This window comes from Adiantum capillus-veneris, chromosome 24 (assembly GCF_014529385.1).
Source record: "Adiantum capillus-veneris isolate H3 chromosome 24, ASM1452938v2, whole genome shotgun sequence".
Classification (NCBI taxonomy): domain Eukaryota; kingdom Viridiplantae; phylum Streptophyta; class Polypodiopsida; order Polypodiales; family Pteridaceae; genus Adiantum; species Adiantum capillus-veneris.
This window is the reverse complement of record NC_140954.1, coordinates 1,947,948-1,967,711: the sequence shown is the minus strand read 5'-3', so window position 1 is coordinate 1,967,711 and position 19,764 is coordinate 1,947,948. Positions and strand designations below refer to the sequence as shown.

Here is a 19,764-nt window from a genome sequence, read left to right as displayed (position 1 = left end):
TCCTTAGTAGCAAACATCTTGAACACATCTGTGTTGTTGTCAGCCATGGTAAATGCTGCACCAGATGTGAGAACTGCCCGAAAAGAGGAGAAACGAAGCGGGAACAACGCTTGGAGAAGACGAAAGAAGCTCAAGGCACACAATAGAGAGTTTGTTACTTAGTGTGCAATGGAAAGATAGATAGCCCTAGAGTGATGGGCGTATATACAATGCTCGGGGGAAAAAACCTCCTAAAGAGGGAAAAAATGTCCGGGCGGTCCTAGTGTGTTCACACACATCACTACCACATGTATATGGTAACAGCTTTTGGATGGAGGCTTTGGCGTTGATATCCTCCCGGAATTGGTATACAGGAAGATGAAGGATGCTTCGTTGGATCCTGCTCCATTTCGAGTAAAGATGGCAAACCAGTGAAGGATTCAACCTATTGGGTTTTTGAGAGGTAAGGAGACCATAATTTTGGGATTGGCCTTTTTTTTTAGTTAACTTTGTTGTCTTAAGAATGGTGGATATGAGGGAGGCCTATTCCATGTTACTAGGGAGACCCTTGTTTCGAGTTGTGAACCTAAAGCATGATTGCGAAAGTAATGGGGTGATGTTTAGGAAGGGAAAAAAGTAAAGTCGTGTAGCATGAATGATGAAATCGAAGTGGACAAAACAGTAAAACCATTAAACGCGCAGTCCATCCAGTTGGCGGCGGATGTTACAGATGATGAGGAGGATCTTTTTCTTCAGTCTAATCCGACTTTGACTCATGTGTTTGAAATTGATGTTGCAAAAATTAAGGATAGATATTGGATGACATGAAAAATGGATGTGGAATGTTGGTAGAGTGAGAGTGCAAAAAATTTGGTCGGGGAGGATTTTCAGCAGGTCACAAAGAAGGAATCGATAGATCAAAAGCTTACTATTCAGGAATCAGAAGCAGATCTAGAAGAATCAGTAAAGAAGGCAGACGTGGTGTATGAGCATACTATGGAGCAAATTACTTAAGTTCAAGAGGATGATTTGTAGGATTGAATTTGGGGAGTAAGGAAGTACCAAAGATTGTCAAGGTAAGTGTTCACATTGATGAAGACTTTAAGAAGCAGTTGTGGGCATTATTGATGGAGTTCAAAGATGTTTTTGCCTAGGAGTATTCGGATACGTGAGGAATGGATCCAAAAATATGCCAACATTGGATTAGTCTTAAGAAGGATGTTGTCCTAGTGATTCAATAGAGGTACATAATGTATCCTAATTATGTACATAATGTATCCTAATTATACAAAGCAAGTTAAGGAGGAATTGAATAAGTTGTTGAATGTAGGATTTATAAAACTAGTGGAATCAGTAAAGCAAGTAAAGCTGAGGATATGTGTGGATTACAAAAAATTGAATGCTGCCACAATATCAAACCCGTTGCCATTGCCCTTTATTGATACTCTTTTAGACGTGGTTGTAGACAAAGAGATGTATAACTTTCTGGATGGGTTTTCTGGGTATAATGAGATTATGATGGCTAAGGAGGATATTTCAAAAATAGAATTTATTACAGAATGAGAAGCTTTTGCCTATGACGTAATGAGCTTTGTATTGAAGAGTGAGCCTTAAGAGTATGCAAAGGCAGCAAATAAGACTTTTGAACCATAACTGACAGATTTCATGAAGGTGTTCATGGATGACTTCTATGTATATGGCAGGAATTTGGAACATTTGGAGCACTTAAGGAAATGTTTCATCCATTGTCAGATGTTTAGGATGTCTTTGGATCCCTTCAAGTGTGCCATTGCAGTGAGAGGAGGAAAGTTGTTAGGAAATGTGATTTTGGCACAGGGTATTTCTATTGATGCTAATAAGATTGAAGCAATTCAGAAGGTACATGTACCAAGGAATTTGAAAGAGTTGCAGAGGTTTAATGGACAAATTACGTGGCATAGTCAAAATTTACAATACCTGGTGGATATTATAGCACCATTGTCTAACCTAACAAAGAAGGATGTATATTTTTGTTTGGGGACCTGCACATGATAGAGCATTCAAGGTGTTGAAAAAGATGTTGCTGGTAGCTTTTATATTGTAGCCCCCAAAGTGGAAATTTCCTTTTCACGTGTTTTTTGACGCTTCAGATGTTGTAGTAGGGGCGGTTTTAATGCAAGAGGTAAGGCAGGGATGGTTTAGACCCCTTTTTTATGCAATTGAGTTACTTTCAACAACGGAGAAGAACTACCCACTGACAGAACGAGAAGCCTTGGGAATGCTTTATGCTGTACGGAATTTTGTCATTATCTTTTCAGCAATAGAGTAATTCTTCATGTGGATCATTAGGCATTGTTGTATCTTAACCGAAAACCTCACCTGGTAGGAAGATTGGCAAGACGGATGCCATTTTTGCGGGAGTGTGATTTTCTCATTGTCCATACACCAGGTAGGTTGCTTGTTATGGAGGATTTCCTAAGCAAGATGGAGCATGGTGAGCCATTTCAAGGCATTTCAAATGAGTTACGAGATGCTCAGATATCCAATGCTCAAGTTCAAAGTGAGATTATCCCCATCCAAGTGCACAATGAGGGATAATATGATTAGCTCTTGGTTTTCTTGATGGACGGGGTGTTTCCACAAGGGTTGACAGTGGACGAAAGGAGGATTTTTTTTAATAAAAAACTCAGCCATTTTTTGTGATTGTTGGTGCACTGTATAGAACAAAAATTGATCAGATAAGCCATTGTGTACTCGATGAGCAGCAAATGCGCTGTTATGGGAGGCTCATTTTGGAAATTTAGGAGGACATTTCTCCGAAGAAATAACATGTAAAAAAAATACAGGTTGGCCTATTGTGGCCAATAACTCTCACAGATGCACATATGTATGTTAAAGGATGTTTGCAGTGTCAAAAGACAGGCTAGCTAGGACCATATGATCGAATGTCAGATCATCCGGTTATACCTTTGGAGCCATTTTAGAAATGGGTCTTGACTTTGTCAGACCCATTAAGCCTAAAGCCTTGAGGATTGGGAGCAGATATTGGTGGCTACAGATTATGACACGAAATGGGTAGAGACAGAAGCATTGAAGGATAATAAGGAATCTAGTGTAGCAAGATTTCTTTATCGAAATATCATGACGAGGTTTGGATGTCTGATTGAACTGGTTTTTTATCAAGGGACACATTTTTTGAATTCTGTTATTGAAGAGTTGACTACTACACACATGATAATGCATAAGAAGTCGATGCCGTATCAATTACAAGCAAATGGACAGGCGAAAAACTCTAATAAGGTGTTGCTGAAGATTTTAAAAAAGATTGTGTCTAAGAACAAGAAGGATTGGGATGATAAGACTGATTCCACATTATGGTCTAGACAACTTATAAAGTTGCAACACAGGGTTGACTCCTTTTAGGCTAGTGTATGGTATGGAGGTAGTAGTGCCCATGGTGCATCTTGTCCCTAGTTTGAATAGCAGCAAAGCATCGGATGAGTCCAGAGGAGTCCTTGGAGCATAGAAGAAATCAATTACTAAAGTTGGAAGAGGATCGAGTCATCAGCTCTTACATAGTGGAAGTCATGCAGAAATGCCGACAAGCCAGGGGGAATAGACATGTGAAGTCAAAGTGCTTAAAGTGGATGACAAGGTTATGGTGTATAACTCTAAGTTGGGGCCACATCCAAGTAAGCTCAAATTACAGTACATTGGATTGTATTGGATCATTGCAGATATGAGTCAAGGCACATTCATATTATGAGATTATTTTGGGATGGATGTTTTGAAGCCAATAAATGGATTCCGGCTCAAGTTGTTTACATGGAGAATACCCAAGGAGGGGTAGCTACAGGGGGAGTCAAACCCAGTGGAAGCGGATATGCTGTTGGTGGGGAAACTTCTTAAATTGCGGGCTAATTCAAATTTTGGAGTGTCAAGTCATTTGATTAGCCTCGAAAAGTGGGCACATCATTATAAGTGTCTTGCAAGAGATATTTCACATGGACGTAAGGAGGAAGTAAGTCATATCACCCACTACACTCCTGTGTTTGCATGAGTGATTGTCACGAAGCTACCATGCATATATCAACACTGGAGAAGTTGATTAAGTTAAACAACTTGCAGAATCAAAGGCCGCTGTAGCACGATAGACTTCTGTAGCAGCTATGCCATCCCCCATGGCAACACCGTGAAAGGCAAAGGAAGAGGCTATGGTGAAGATGGGTATTGTAGTAGAATTTGCAATGGGAGCGTTCATAGATGTAGATGAAGAGGGTGATGAAGCACATGGGAGTGGTCATAGAGGCCGCTGCAATAGGGGTGACTTCTGTAGTAGGTATGCCATCCCCCATGGAGGTACTGTGCAAGGAAAAGGAAGAGGCTAGGGTGAAGATGGGTATTGAAGTAGCATCTACAATGGGAGTGGTCATAGATGTAGATGAAGGGGGTGATGAAGCACATGGGAGCGGTCATAGAGGCCGCTGCAGCAGGGGAGACTTCTGTAGTAGGTATGTCATCCCCCATGGAGACACCGTGCAAGGCAAAGGAAGAGGCTAGGGTGAAGATGGGTATTGCAGTAGCATCTACGATGGGAGCGGTCATAGATGTAGATGAAGGGGGTGATGAAGCACATGGTAGCTTGGTGGAGTCGCAAATTGATATGGCTAACCCCAGTACGACTGAGTGGCTGAAGTGTATTGGCTTATGAGAGTTTCCAACCAAACCAGGGAAAGCTTGGGGGGCGGTAGAGAATGCAACAAATTTTTTGGGTTTGTTGCAGCAAGGAGAGGGAGATACATTAGAAGGTGTGAAGATAACGATGAGGTAGCGTCCAGTGTATTGGCGAGTGGCTGAAGTGTATTGGCTTATGAGAGTTTCCAACCAAACCAGGGAAAGCTTGGGGGGCGGTAGAGAATGCAACAAATTTTTTGGGTTTGTTGCAGCAAGGAGAGGGAGATACATTAGAAGGTGTGAAGATAACGATGAGGTAGCATCCAGTGTATTTGGCGAGGGTTTCCAATCAATGAGCAAAGAAAATTAAGCGAAGCCAATTTTCGAGCAAATATGAGCAACAACCTCAGTTAAAGTTGGCATTTGTATAAGCAAGGTGCATCCGTGCAAGCTCAATACATCGATCAACATACCTAGGGAGGCACACAGTGGTGTCCCACATCTATATGGGATGGATAAGCAAAAGGGATGTGGAACAACACAATGGGAGTGGATGTTGTGACCTGAATACTTCATGCTATGCCATGAGGCACTCAAGAACAGGGGTACACAATGTGTTTAACATGGGTAGGGTAACTATGTTGAGAAATAAGAACATGCGTTATGTCTACTTGGGTTAGAGTTTCACAAGGCGATTGTAGGTAAGCCTATGTTTGTCATGAGGGAAGTGGAATCAAGAGAGTTCAAGCTTGTCAAGTTTTGCAAGCATGCGATATGGTGTGCTTGCTTAAGAGGCCATGCTCAACCCATGTCTCATGAGCAAGCACACCATATCGCATCTATAGACAATTTTATGGCATTTGGGATTCTGGAGGAAAATTTTCCATTTGGCAGCAAATAATGCCCCCAATGGTCTTCGCTGTTTCTCTTTTTTCCCTCTCTATAGACAATTTTATGGCATGTGGGATTTCAGTGGGAACTTTTCCATGTGGCAACAAATAATGCCCTCAGTGGTCTTCCTCGGTTATTTTTTTTCCCTCCCTCGACTTCAAGGTTTGCCATCATTTTTTTAGCATTATTTTAGAGAGAGAGAGAGAGAGAGAGAGAGAGAGAGAGAGAGAGAGAGAGAGAGAGAGAGAGAGAGAGAGAGAGAGAGAGAGAGAGAGAGAGAGAGAGAGAGAGAGAGAGAGAGAGAGAGAGAGAGAGAGAGAGAGAGGTGGCCAAAAGGTGAACGATGTTGGTCTCTTTCTCGCAAACATATCATTGAGGGTACACACACCTGTCTTCGACGCCTGCAGATGGACTATTTCGATGTGATCTTTTGTTCACAGACTTGACACTAGTACTCCTATCGAGGAAACTATGTGAGCCATGAACTACATCATTCACAAGGGGTGGGCCTTCTATTGGGGCACCATTGATTGGGATGCCCAACAGATTACTGGAGCTTGGGAAGTTGCCTCCCGTCTTGGCTTGATCCCCTACAGTTGAGAAACCTCAGTATATCAACCTGCTTGCACGTGATTGGATGGAGGTAGAGTATGCACTCCTCTATCAGAAGTTTGGTTTGGGCTTGACCTTATGGAGCCCACTCGGATCTGGTGTTCTTACAGGAAAATACTCTCTAAAAAGCCCTCCCCCTGCAGATAGCCATTTTGCCTTGGAGAACTACAAGAACTTGGCCAATAGGAAACTTGTTGATGAAATTATGTAGAAAGTGGATGCTTTGAGGCCTATTGCAAAAAGGTTGGGAGTAACACTTGCCCAGTTGGCCATTGCATGGTGTGTCAAGAATGAAAATGTCAGTAAATTATAGTTGGGGCTACAAAAGAGCAGCAAGAAGTTGAGAACATGAAGTCTTTGAGAGCTGTGGATTTGTTGACAAATGAAATCATGACCGAGATCGAAGATATGATAAAGGGCAGGCTTGAAAAGCCGGAGACATTTCGATAAATACAGCTTAGGATGGACCGTTGGTTTTGGTCAAGTACCCTGTTGATTGAAGAGCATGATCTTGTTAGCCATGGAGCCCTCAATTAATAAACGTAGTGTCCATGATAGACTCTTATTTTCTACATATATTTGGTTTAATTTTTATGGGCTTTGTGTATTTTGTTGCTTGTTCTAATGATTTGCAATCAGAGGATTGTTTAAAATAGCGCGAGCGAGCGAGAGAGAGAGAGAGAGAGAGAGAGAGAGAGAGAGAGAGAGAGAGAGAGAGAGAGAGAGAGAGAGAGAGAGAGAGAGAGAGAGGGGGGGGGGGGGGGGGGGGGGGGGGGGGGGGGGGGGGGGGGGGGGGGGGGGGGGCTTAAACGGATCCTTGCTAGGGCTGACGTTCGTCCTCTCTCTCAATTGGTTGGACTCCCACTCCTCTCTCCCTTTCACTGGAGCGGGTGGATGCCCCCCCCCCCCGTCCACTCTCCACAGCCAGAGAAACCTTATCACCACCATTGATCCCCACACTTTAAATGGCCTTATTATCATTGATCCTGCGTACACTCCATAACCTTGGCTTTGACCCGTGGATTCTTCATAACTCTTTGGTTGATGCAGCTCCCCGCTAGGCTTGCCAGCTCCATTACGTGCTCCCCCCCAAGCTCTGTAACTTGCCCCTCTTTAGCCCAACCAATAGCATTCCAGCACACCATGTGGCTAAGCATAGGGAGAGACTGACATGTGTCCCATGTCCCCTTTGAGAAAAGAGGTGCCCTTTGGGTGAGTGGGAGGTTAAGTCAAAGGTTCCCCTAACTTTGAGACTTTCATGCATGGGAAGCTTCTCAACAAGCACCTTCCTCATTAAGTTTGTAGGGTCTCTTTTTGACTCAAGCACCTTACCCCCCCCCCCCCCCCCTTGCATAGGAAGCTCATTTGGCCCCTCTTTAACCCAACCCATAGCATTCAAGCACACCATGTGGCTAAGCATAGGGAGAGACTGACATGTGTCCCATGTGCCCTTTGAATAAAGGGGTGCCCTTAGGGTGAGTGGGAGGTTAAGTCAAAGATTCCCCTAACTTTGAGACTTTCATGTATGAGAAGCTTCTCAAGCACCTTCCTCATTAAGTTTGTAGGGTCTCTTTTTTACTCAAGCACCTTACCTCCCATGCATAGGAAGCTTCTCAAGCACCTTCCTCATTAAGTTTGTAGGGTCTCTTTTTGACTCAAGCACCTTACCCCCCATGCATAGGAAGCTTCTCAAGCACCTTCCTCATTAAGTATGACAATCACCTCAAGTACCTTAGTCATCAAGCATGACAAGCACCTCAAGCACCTTAGTCATCAAGCATGCACCTTAGTCATCAAGCATGACAAGCACCTTAGTCATCAAGCACGACAATCACCTCAAGCTTAGGTTGGGTTCCCACCTCAAGCTCAGCCCTAGCTTGCCTAAGGTCAAAGGACTTTTAACACTAACCATTGGAGGTCTTTAATAAATCTAACCCTAAGGTCTTTTAAGCTCCATTATATGCCCATTGCTCTTTGATAGACTACCTCCTTTTGGACCCCTATTGAGATGTAACCATCTCTCCTCTTGGTCCCTTGTTGAGGTAAGTCTAGAAGTACTTATTGCACATTGCTCTTTGATAGACCATCTCCTTTTGGACCCCTATTGAGATGCAACGATCTCTCCTTTTGGTCCCGAGTTGAGATAGGTCTAGAAGCACATGTCTCTATTCTAACTCTTGTTCCCGTTTATTCTCCCACATTAAATGATCAGTTTAATATAAGAAAATCATTTGGTATAGTTAGATTTTATATTTTATGACATTACCTCTCTCTTGAAATCATAATCGTCCTCGGCTATGAGGTAGAGAAGATAAAGCCTAGTCATTAGTCCATGTTTCTTAGCAGGTAGAGGATCCCTTTTTACCCTATGACATCATTCCAAGATGAATGACTAATCCATTTGGTGCTTGGGAGACATAGCTACCGCAAGCATGTTTGCTCTTTAGTCCATATCACACTTCCAAAGTAGAGTGACAAATTCTACTTGGTGTTTGGGAGACGTCGTTACCACAAACATGATTCTAAGCATGCATACTATTTAAATTTGTGCACAATAAAAAGAGAACTAGTCTTATAAGACAAAAACATTTTTAATTTAAAATGCATTTTCATATGCTTACTCTAGTGCAACATTGTAAGCATTGATAAGGTTCAATATATCCTTAAGCTAGGTTCCTTGCATCCATTTAGCATCTTTAAAAGGATAATTCTTTAACTTAATAAGATATCATCAGATAATCTTACCGTTTCTTAATACCTTGTCTTCCTGTCCATAGGATGGACTTAGATTGAAGTACTTCTTCTTGCTCTTTGATTTTTGGAAGGTCTGCAACTATTGCTTCTTTTGATGGCGCTCCTTTGTAAGGCTTATGTAGGTTCTCATGGAAAACATTGTGCATGAGCCAACGGTTGGGAAACTTCAATTGATAAGCCATCTCATTGACTGGCTTAAGAATTTTAAGGACCATAGTATCTTTTTGCTAGTTTGCCATCATACTCTTGGTAGTCCATAGGAATCTTGCCCGTAGTATGCCTCAGATGAGCCTTGAGAAACTTTAGCAAGACCCACTCATTTTCCTTAAAGGCTAAGGCTCTTCTGTGCTTATTGGCAGCAGCCCTTTTTGCCTTTCTTGTGAGAAGGATATAACCCCTTTAATCTTTGGAAAAGATTCTTGTAGGTCTCGGCTATATTCATCAGCCAGCGAAGATCTTCCTATGTACTTTAAGTAGTAAGGGACTTTTGGATCTTCCTTCTTTAACCTCAAAAGGTACTTTCCCTATAGAAGTATGTACAATATCATTGTACGCATACACTATAAGAGGTAGGTACTTCTATCATTGAGAACATTGATCTACTTCCATGACATAGGCTTTTAGTAGATCAATAATCGTTAGGTTAGTTATTTCACTTTGGTCATCCGTTTGTGAATGATAGGTCAAAAGAGAAATTTAATCTACTTCCTAGATTCTCAAAGAGACCCTTATTGAAATTACTGGTCATTCTAGGATCTTGGTCCGACACTATGGATGTTGGAAAGCCACGATGCTTGAAAATTTGAGATCTAAAGAGGGTTGCCATTTGATGTGCCTTAATAGTCTTTTTGACAGGCATAGAGTGTGTTTTCTTGTTAAGCACGTCGACTGAAACAATCCAAGTTGCTTCCCTCGATCAAATTTCAACTTTTGGTATACCACACATTTTGAAACATACTCTTTTATGTTTATTTTTCATGGTAGACCAACAGAAATACATTTCTACTCCTCGAAGAGTAGATTATGGAATCCCTCTTTACCCCGCATAAGGAGAAGTATGGGATTCATACATGACTTTCGTATTGTATGGGTGATTAACACATAGCCTATTGCCGTTTGGAAGATAACCATCCTTCAAGGTGAATGGTTCTTTTTTTCTTCCCTATTGCAAAGGCTATAATTACGTACTTAAAGTCCTGGTCAGTAGCATACTCATCTATCATAAAAGATAGATCATTGTGAGTTGCTATAGACTCATGAGAGAGAAGCTTTAAACTTCACCATTTGGTAAGCACTTTGTCCTTTGTATCACTTGCAAGGAATTGCTTCATGATGGAAAGGACGATAACCATGGCCTTGCTCCCCACACTTAAAACATTTGTTGTCCTTACGAAAAGCTTCTAGCTCTTTAGGAGAGAGTTTATATTTACCTTTGTAAACTCCCTTCTCCTTGGACCAATTGTTGTTGTTGTTGTTGGAATGGCCTTGGTAAGAATTTTAAGCATTGGATTTCCCCTTGGCATCACTTTTGTCTTTATTTTCCATGGGCTTGACATTCCATCTAGCCCCTCGTTGGAAATTGATGCGCGAAGCAACCATGGTGTGGTGGATTAATTTGGCGATAGAACCAGGCCGTTGAGAGTTGACATACTCGGCTATGTCTTTGGGTAATCCCGCACAAAATTGTTTCTTTTGCACAACAAAGTCTATCTTTTGAAAGATAGTAGTCTTGAGATGTAAATCCCAAAACTTGTCCACATATTTGTGGATAGAGAGAGAAGCTTTAAACTTCACCATTTGGTAAGCACTTTGTTCTTTGTATCACTTGCAAGGAATTGCTTCATGATGGAAACTCGTAGAGTTTTCCACGTCTTTGGGGCTTCGTCGTTGCCACGAAGGCTAGCCCACCATTGACGAGCCGATTTTTGGAAGTGCATAGCTACATGGTGTAGCTTGGAGGACTCCATGAAGCCCTCGTTTCCAAAGGCCGCATCAAATTGTTGGATGAAGGCCAATACTTTTTTGGTAGCACCAAAGGTGCCATCATAGGTGAGAAAAGAGATACTCTTTCCTCCCTCTTTGAACTTCTTTAGATTTTGTGACCTTCGCCATGCAGGGTAAGATTTGCGATGTCCTCCCCTCTTGTATTCTCTAGGAGAATAGCAATAGCTTTCATCGATAGAGGAGGAAGGTGAAGAAGAAGGAGAAGACGATGACCTCTTTCTTGCCCTTTTCTTCCCTTGTTTCCTCTCTTCCCTTTTGGAGTGACGAGGAGAAGGACTATGGGTTAACCGTTTCTTCTTGGGAGAAGTTGGCAATCATCTAAACCGCCATCTTCATGGAGCCACATCTTTTGAGGAACTTAGGGAGTCATTACTTTCATGTTCTTTGGATTCCTCCTCTCGTATGGGAGTCAGTCTTTTTTTGGGGGTCTCACCAAGATGCCTCCTAAGCTTTCTCTCCTCTTTGAGAGGAAAGGAAATCCCATAAGCACAAAGTTTTTGAGTAACTTCGGCTTGCAAAGAGGGGTTGCCCATAGCTTATTGCAACCTAGTAACAAGATAATTAACAAACATGGGGGCATCATCATTAACACCTTCATGTGCAAATCAAAGTTATCAATGTTCATTCTACTCTCTTAGTTATTGTCAGCCATGTTAATTAAACTTAGGTGTTTACTTAGTGTATGCTTTGGAAATTCAAAACCTTAGTTGCTACTCCTCTTAGTCTTTGAAAATAGGCACTTAAGTATCTACACCCACGGCTCGAATTGGTTAATTATAGAGAGTAGTGGAATGAATCTAACATAGCAAAGTTGCCGAGGGATAGCTCCTTTCGGACTTCTTATGGGTCCATAATGGTAAAGCCGTAAGCAAGTCTAAAAAGACTCCATTATTAAGACCAAAGCTTCCAAAGTGTGCACCATATCTCACATAGTGGGCTCAACAAAACCGATAATAGATCCCAGTCCCACTTACCCTAATATAATTAACAAAATCAACCATTAATAGGCTACTTAAGGACCTCTCTTCTTAAGCAAGAAAAGAGAAACCAACTGCTCTGATACCAATGTAATGGAAATGGCCTATGAACTTTGAGAGTAGAGGAATTAGGAAATTAGATGAAGCACTTTTGTGAGATTACTTTGTGAGCATAGCGGGTGAACTTAATTGATGGTAGCAACATAAACATGGTACTTAGTTAACTTGGCATGAACAATACTTTTGCAAGAGAGAGAGAGTTTAGAGAACATGACAATAGTTGAGGACCGGATTCATACGGAGCCGGTCCCCCCTCCAATAGGCATTTGTATTATAACTTGGCATGAACAATACTTTTGCAAGGGAGAGAGAGTTTAGAGAACATGACAATAGTTGAGGACCGGATTCATACGGAGCCGGTCCCCCCTCCAATAGGCATTTGTATTATAGTTTCTCCCATTAAGAGAGACTTGGTACAATACAATCTTTGTGTTCCTTTTGACCTTGGTGATGCAATAAAGATGGAAATCTTCATGCATCACAAGCATAACATAAACTTTGTAGAAAACATTAACTATCCCAAGCCTCAGTCCCAAGGTCTCAAACACCTTCAAAGGTGGAGAGAGCTAGAGAGGAATGAGGGTAGGGAAGAGGGAGAAGAAACATTCCATAGGAGAAAGAAATAGTTACTCACTTATCATCACTCTTCTTGCTAGCATATATATTAGCATAGTAATGAAGATGGAGAAGATAGAAAGCTTAAGCATTGAAGCATGGCTCTTGGTTGGATTTGTATTACATAACCAAGAGTGTTGGTGTAGGCTCTTACTCTCACAAGCTTGCTCTTACTCTCACAAGCTTGGAGAAGGAGGTGGAGTTTCTCTACTTTCACCAAGTGAGAATGAATCCACAAAATGAGTGTGTGTGTGTGTGTGTGGTGTATATCCCCCCAGTACCCCCCTTGCTTGCTTGGGGTGAGTTGTAGCTTTTACACATGTTTCAAGCTCATTGGACCCCTCTCCCCCCTAGCCAATCACATGCAGCATGCATTCAAGTACATGGGTAGTCTTTGGACAAGTGTCCTCCTTACCCCTTAGAGAGAGAGAGCTTGAAAATATCTAAATATTTGTTGGATGGAAATAGAAGCTCATTTGACCCCTCTTTAGCCCAACCAATAGCATTCAAGCACACCATGTGGCTAAGCATAGGGAGAGATTGACATGTGTCCCATGTCTCCTTTGAGAAAAGGGGTGCCCTTTAGGTGAGTGGGAGGTTAAGTCAAAGATTCCCCTAACTTTGAGACTTTCATGCATGGGAAGCTTCTCAACGAGCACCTTCCTCATTAAGTTTGTAGGGTCCCTTTTTGACTCAAGCACCTTACCCCCCATGCATAGGAAGCTTCTCAAGCACCTTCCTCATGAAGTTTGTAGGGTCTCTTTTTAACTCAAGCACCTTACCCCCCATGCATAAGAAGCTTCTCAAGCAACTTCCTCATTAAGTTTGTAGGGTCTCTTTTTGACTCAAGCACCTTACTCCCCATGCATAGGAAGCTTCTCATGCACCTTCCTCATTAAGTATGACAAGCACCTCACTTACCTTAGTCATCAAGCACGACAAGCACCTCAGTCATCAAGCACGACAAGCACCTCAAGCTTTGGTTGGGTTCCCACCTCAAGCTCAGCCCTAAGGTCAAAGGACTTTTAACACTAACCATTGGAGGTCTTTAATGAAGCTAACCCTAAGGTCTTTTAAGCTCCATTAGATGCACGTTGCTCTTTGATAGACTACCTCCTTTTGGACCCCTATTGAGATTTAACCATCTCTCCTCTTGGTCCCCTTTTGAGGTAAGTCTAAAAGCACTTATTGCACATTGCTCTTTGATAGACCATCTTCTTTTGGACCCCTATTGAGATGCAACCATATCTCCTTTTGGTCCCGTGTTGAGATAGGTCTAGAAGCACATGTCTCTATTCTAACTCTTGTTCCCGTTTATTCTCCAACATTAAATGATCAGTTTAACATGAAATCATTTGGTATAGTTAGATATTATATTTTATGACAAAAATAGGCTATCAAGGATGTATAAAACACATTTTTTAGTAGTTTTGGTAGAATATGTTCATGATTTTAGACATAGTTTTGACTTCTCCCTATCCAAACTCCTCAAACTTAGAGAGTGGGCCAAAAGTGCTCTCCTAGCAACCTATAGAATTAATCAAATTGATTAAGATTGGATGGTGTGTTCTTGCGGCTCAAGCTTAAATACCAGAACCAAATCGAGTGTGGTGAAGTAGTCTATGTACTAGAAAGCATAAACACCATGAAACATAACAAAGCCATGAGCAAGATAATACTCAAACAAGTCATGGGATTGGGCACGTACATGCTCAACTAGGACCCAAACTTTATGGTCACGAAAACGCTTATGTTTGCATGGATTTGCCGGAGTACTCATTATGCAAGCAAGGTCAGAGGCACACTTACATGTAAAATGGGAGGCCCAAATGTCTTAAGAGGAGCACAAAACCATGGACAAGCATGTGAATGAGACACAACCCAGCCACTCAAAGGTTGTTGCACTTGTTGTTTCTTTTCAAGTTTGTGGGCTCTTTCTAGATGATTATAGAATCCTATTTTATAGGGACACATGAAGGCTTGACCATATATGATTGCTATACCTCACATTCATAGTTATTCATGTATAGAGGAGTCACATATGTGCATTTCCTCTACTATGACCTATGAGGTATCAACAAGGTACCAATATATCTTCTATCGAGGGCCAGTCCATGAAGGGATAGTATTAGATGCTTTAAGTAGTATGTGAATAGAGTGTCAGACTACCTAGGTTGCACATGCATGGACATTATTTTTTTTGTGTAGCAAAATAACCAAATTGAATATTGATCAAGGTGAAGAAATAAATCTTACACATTTCGGCTTCGATATATTTCTTCACATAGGTTGCAAAAGCACATGCATCATTATGTTTGTGTAGCAAAATAGCCAATGGATTAGGGTGGCGAAGTAAACTTTAAAATTTATTTTAGTAGCTCCCTGCCAACAACCTTCGTTTATCAACCTCTTTCCATAGAGTGCATGGTTCGTAAGTTCAATAGGCATTGGAGGCATTGTATCGATCAATTCGGGCAAAGAGGAGCTCAAGTCCCAAAAAATATAGCTCAAGTCATCAGTTCCCCACACAATTCTTCTTTTATTTCTTCTAGGGTTTATGCCCCTCAATCGGGATCTGCAAGTCAGCTCCGTTCTTCAGTGGCTTGACACGTTAGCAATTTGTGACAGTCTCCCGGTGACTATTGCAGCTTACGATAGCTTCTACAGTGTAGATTGCTTAGTCTGGCTTTCCTTGTTTTAGAGGACGTTTACTACGGAGATTTCTATATCTAGCCTAATTCGGGCGTACTAGATGAGCTCAAGTCCCAAAAAAATTCCAGTCTAGTTTGGACATGCAGCAATTTGTTAAAGTTAGCATCCCTGACCTGCAGATGAAAATAAAAAAACAGTATCCTTAGGCTTGGCATTTGGTAAGCTCCCTAAAAAATCCAATAGTTCCTTTGCCTCTAGATAGCCCAAAAGCACTTAGCTAGGCCTCAGTTAGGACTCCTATTTGGTTCCTTAGGAGAAATTGCTTCAAGTTTAAGGGTTTATTCAGGACTTGCAAAAGGGGGCCAGAATGGGTATGTTATGAAGACAATTGATGAGAAAGGGAGGGAGTGTCCCTTCCTCCCTATTACGTGTGCTGTAGATCCCTAAAGCGAGGTGTGCTTTAGCTAGTCTGTCACCTGTCCATACTGCTTCTTAAAGAACCAATTGAAGGAAATGGGTAGCTTGGTGCAAGAAGTTTATGATAAGGACTCTCTCTAGTTCAAATGATTGAAGATACAGAGCTTTTCTTGGACAAACTTCAAGCTATTATTGAAGAAGTCTCCTAGCACTGGGAACATGCATGTTGAACATATGTATTTTGATCAGCTAGCTATGCTCCTTATGTATGTCCCTCATGTATGCAGGCAACTATGTGAGTGATCCTACATTAAAAAGCGCTTTCCTGGTTTTTTAAAAAAAAACACACACACACACACACACGATTCATTTAGTACACTACTACACGGATGACGGAAAAAACACATAGGATGAAGGTGTGCACCGTGGGCTACTTATCAGTACATGAAACTGTAGTAACTTCATAAATGGGGAAGAACGTACATGAAAAGGGTGCCTAAATTATATGCAGGCGCGCCGTTTCATGAGCTGGGAAGCTTTACACTGAAGTTTTTTCCTCGTGGTCAGCTCAACCTCATCATCACCTTGGAAGATTTCTGCTGCAGTTTTCTGCGAGCATTTCTAGGTTTCATTTGAATAATGCTACGTGACGTGCAGAAGAGCAAAACAGTGTGGATCCCTGGGGTTTGCGGATCGAATGACAAAGGCAAAAGAAGCAACAGAATACCGCTTGGTGTATGAAAATGGCTCCTCGGGGTTTCTGCCCTTCTGTCGTTGGCAATGACTATGACTGATAAACGAATTAAAAGAGTTGCTAGCCACTTCCGAGGTCTAGGCATAATTGCAGCAGCTATGCACAATGTTCTGACATGACTAGAGGCTGTTCTTACTCAACAACATGAACTTCAAATTGCGAGATACCTCCACCTAGTGGCACTCGTGTGTCTTGGTCTTCATAGGCATGGAGGGCACCGGGGATAGCCACAGTGAGCTGATGCATCGTGCCCACACTTATTTTGAAGCATCTTCCCGGTCAAGTTCAACATCAAGTCCCAGCTCCAGCTCTGTTGCCGCAGCAGCTGCTTCTGTTTCCAGGGAGGATGCAGCTTCCCCATTCTTCAACCAGCTACAGCAGGCTACTTTCAAGTCCCAATCTCACAATCAAGCGCTCCCTCTGCATCAGAGTCAGCACTCTACTTATTCAGGTCTCTTTCAACAGTACCCCCTGGCCCAAGATGCCTTGTATCATCAACCACGCTCACTCATGGAGTCAAGTACGCATTGTCGTTCTGTTTCCCAACCATCTTCCTTCTTTCAAAACCTCTGGCAGAGTCCTTCATTCCATCATGGTGCCTCACTTCCTCACCATGATGGTATCCTAACCGTGAAAACCAAGGATGAGGCTCTTTATGTAGCCATGTCTCCTAACTCGGAACCTTCTCAGAGAGTGGCCTCACCCAGCGAAGTCTCAATGAGTGAGCAGGAGACTTCCCCAGCACCTAGTATATCTGGACATTCTATACCACCCCTCCCCCCCTTGTCCCCTTCACCAAATGCTTATCAATTAGCTTCGAAAAAGCATGGTACAGATCTCAATCAAGCACCGCTTGGCCAGATGATGCAGAAGGGTCATAGACGATCACATAGTGAGGTTCCTTTTGGTGTTTCAGCAGGCAAAGAGTCTTTGTTGAGCCGTCCTTTGCCTTTTGGTCAGAGTGAAGATAGCATGGATGATGTGCCTTTACACAAACTAAACAGGTCAAAGTCTAGTTCTATTAAAGAGCTGCACAGAGTGCCGGGCAGGATGGCTATGGAAGTTGTTGGCGAGAGGGAGGGAGAGGGTGTAGATGACCTTTTTTCTATGTACATTAATGTGGATAAGGTTGAGAATTGTCACAACAGTGCAATAGACGGGCAAGGTCGAGCAGACAGTACAAAGCCTTTGAAGAAAAGAGGGATTACTGGAGCTCCTTTACTTACTGACCATGTCAAAACACTATTGCCCTGTCTAGAGAAAGCCAAAAGCTTGCAAGAGGGTTCAGATAGTGACAAAGAAGAGAGTGACAAGGAAGAGGATAGCTTCATGGGGGATAGTCATGAGAGGGTTATTGAAGATGGGAATCAAAAGGGAGGGACTGTAAAAGAGGTTTCCGGTTATGCTCGTCATCAACGAAGTGCCTCCATGGACAATCTCACCTACTCAATGTTTGGAGGTGAGGATGCTCAACACAGTAGTGGTGCCTCGTACAGTAGACAAGTTCGGCACCACCACAGCCTCTCAATCGATGAGAGCCTCAACACCAAGTTAAACTTCTTGAATGGAGAGCTAGATGGGTTGGATATGAAGAAATTAATGGCCGATGATAAGTTGGCTGAAATTGCTCAAATGGATCCAAAGAGAGCTAAAAGGTGAATTCAAAACACTTGTTTTACATCCTTATCTTATTTGGAGCTAAGTGTTTATGAGTGATTTTTCCAGAATATTGGCAAATCGTCAATCCGCAGCTCGCTCCAAGGAGAGGAAAGTGCGATATATCTCAGAGTTGGAGAGGAAAGTTCAGACACTTCAAACTGAAGCCACGACATTGTCTGCACAATTGACCTTGATGCAGGTGTGTGGGAATTCTAGTCATGTGAGTGCGTGTTTGTTGAAGTTTATTAAGCCCTCTTCCCTTTTGCATGGCTATTCTCCTTTTGTAGGTAGGAAGGTCATCCACTTAATCACACTAATGTCATTGTTTGTAAGTTGATTTTCTGGGCATTGAGCAACATAGAGTTTTTTCGACATGGCTATTTCATTGCGGGTAGGTCGTCTATAAATCGTATTTGATTCTATTGCTAAGTATTTGTCTGGGCATTGAATAACATAGACTAATGATCAAATGCATGCTGAAAGCAATGTGAGCCATTAAGGTTAGGGACTGATCAGGTTTCTTGCCACATGCTCTTTTTGGGTTGATTTTGCAGGTTTTCAGTAACTTCTGATTTGGTACTAGAATGGCACGATAACATTCTCATGAGCAAAATGTTTATATATATTTCTCTCTTATGTAATTCTGAATTCAGAGAGAGAGATTCCATAGTAGTCCCTCTCTCTCTCTCTCTCTCTCTCTCTCTCTCTCACACACACACACACTCACACACACACACACACACACACACTTTTGTTAAGAGTTTTAGATTCTTGTTCGGTGGTGGCTCCAATATCTCCCAGAAGGAGATTAGGGCGTGGGCTTTTTTTTGGCTGTGCCCGGCCGTACTTGAGGTATACATACTTTCTTGATGGTGCATTCCACAGTCTTGCACACTCAGTACGCCTGCATGAGGGATCCTTGTTGGTAGGGTTTCTTGGAGTCGGAGTCTCTAGTGTTTTGCATTTTCCCTTCTAAAATGTGGGCTGTATGTCACTACAATGACTTTATACATTTTATTAGGCTTGGCATATATTTACTAGGTCATGGGGTATATCTGGCTGAGTATGGCATTTTTATGCCTGACCTATATAGGGATTTTATGCATATCAGTTTGGAGCAGAGCTTCCAGTGTTTGGGCCAACACTCTCTCTCTAGCGTTTTTGTGTGCCTTGTAGTTCATTCTCTCTTTAACGTTTTTTTCTCTCACTTGTGTCCAACTTGAGGAAATGGCCGAGAGGACAAGGGGTGAGAGTTTAAATACTCCAACTCAGAAGATTTGAACCGAGAAGATGTGGCCGAGAGGCCTAAGGGGTTAGGGTTTAAAAACCTAACCCCCTGCCAACTTGAAGTGCACCGGCCGAGGGGCCTACACCCTAATTATCAAAAGCTTGAGGGCTGGGACCGATTTCCGCAAATTGCATTGACATGCTGGCGTGGCAGGTTCTATGGATTTCCGCGTTTTGTGCTGGCAGTTTGACAACTTTTCATGTGAGGTTTTGGGTGCAGTTGCTTTTGGGGTTAAGTGCTTTTGAATTGATGCTTTTGGGGCTCTGCTCTTGGGCCTCCCTTGTATTGTTTACAATGACCCCTAGGGTTAGTCTCTGACATGGTATCAGTGCCACGGCGAGCTTTCGAGTTGGATTGGTGATTTGTGCGAGTATTTGGTGCTGAAATTTTGGGATGAGAAGAGACAATTTACTGTTTTTCGCTCATTTGGGACTGATTTCGGTTGGAGT

At 42.3% G+C, this 19,764-nt stretch overlaps 1 protein-coding gene and 1 pseudogene across 1 annotated transcript in view; both read left to right on the top strand.

Moving 5' to 3' along the window:
* Window positions 1-4,411: 4,411 nt before the first annotated feature.
* LOC147425828 (putative voltage-gated potassium channel subunit beta) lies at window positions 4,412-6,585 on the top strand (annotated as a pseudogene).
* A 9,479-nt stretch (window positions 6,586-16,064) lies between these two features.
* LOC147425827 (bZIP transcription factor 29-like) overlaps window positions 16,065-19,764 on the top strand; it is a 48,554-nt gene continuing 44,854 nt past the window's right edge. The window contains exons 1-2 of the mRNA XM_086498765.1: window positions 16,065-18,023; window positions 18,094-18,226. Coding sequence (XP_086354891.1) covers window positions 16,576-18,023; window positions 18,094-18,226 — 1,581 coding nt within the window. The 5' untranslated portion in view covers window positions 16,065-16,575. The remainder of the gene's footprint in view (window positions 18,024-18,093; window positions 18,227-19,764) is intronic.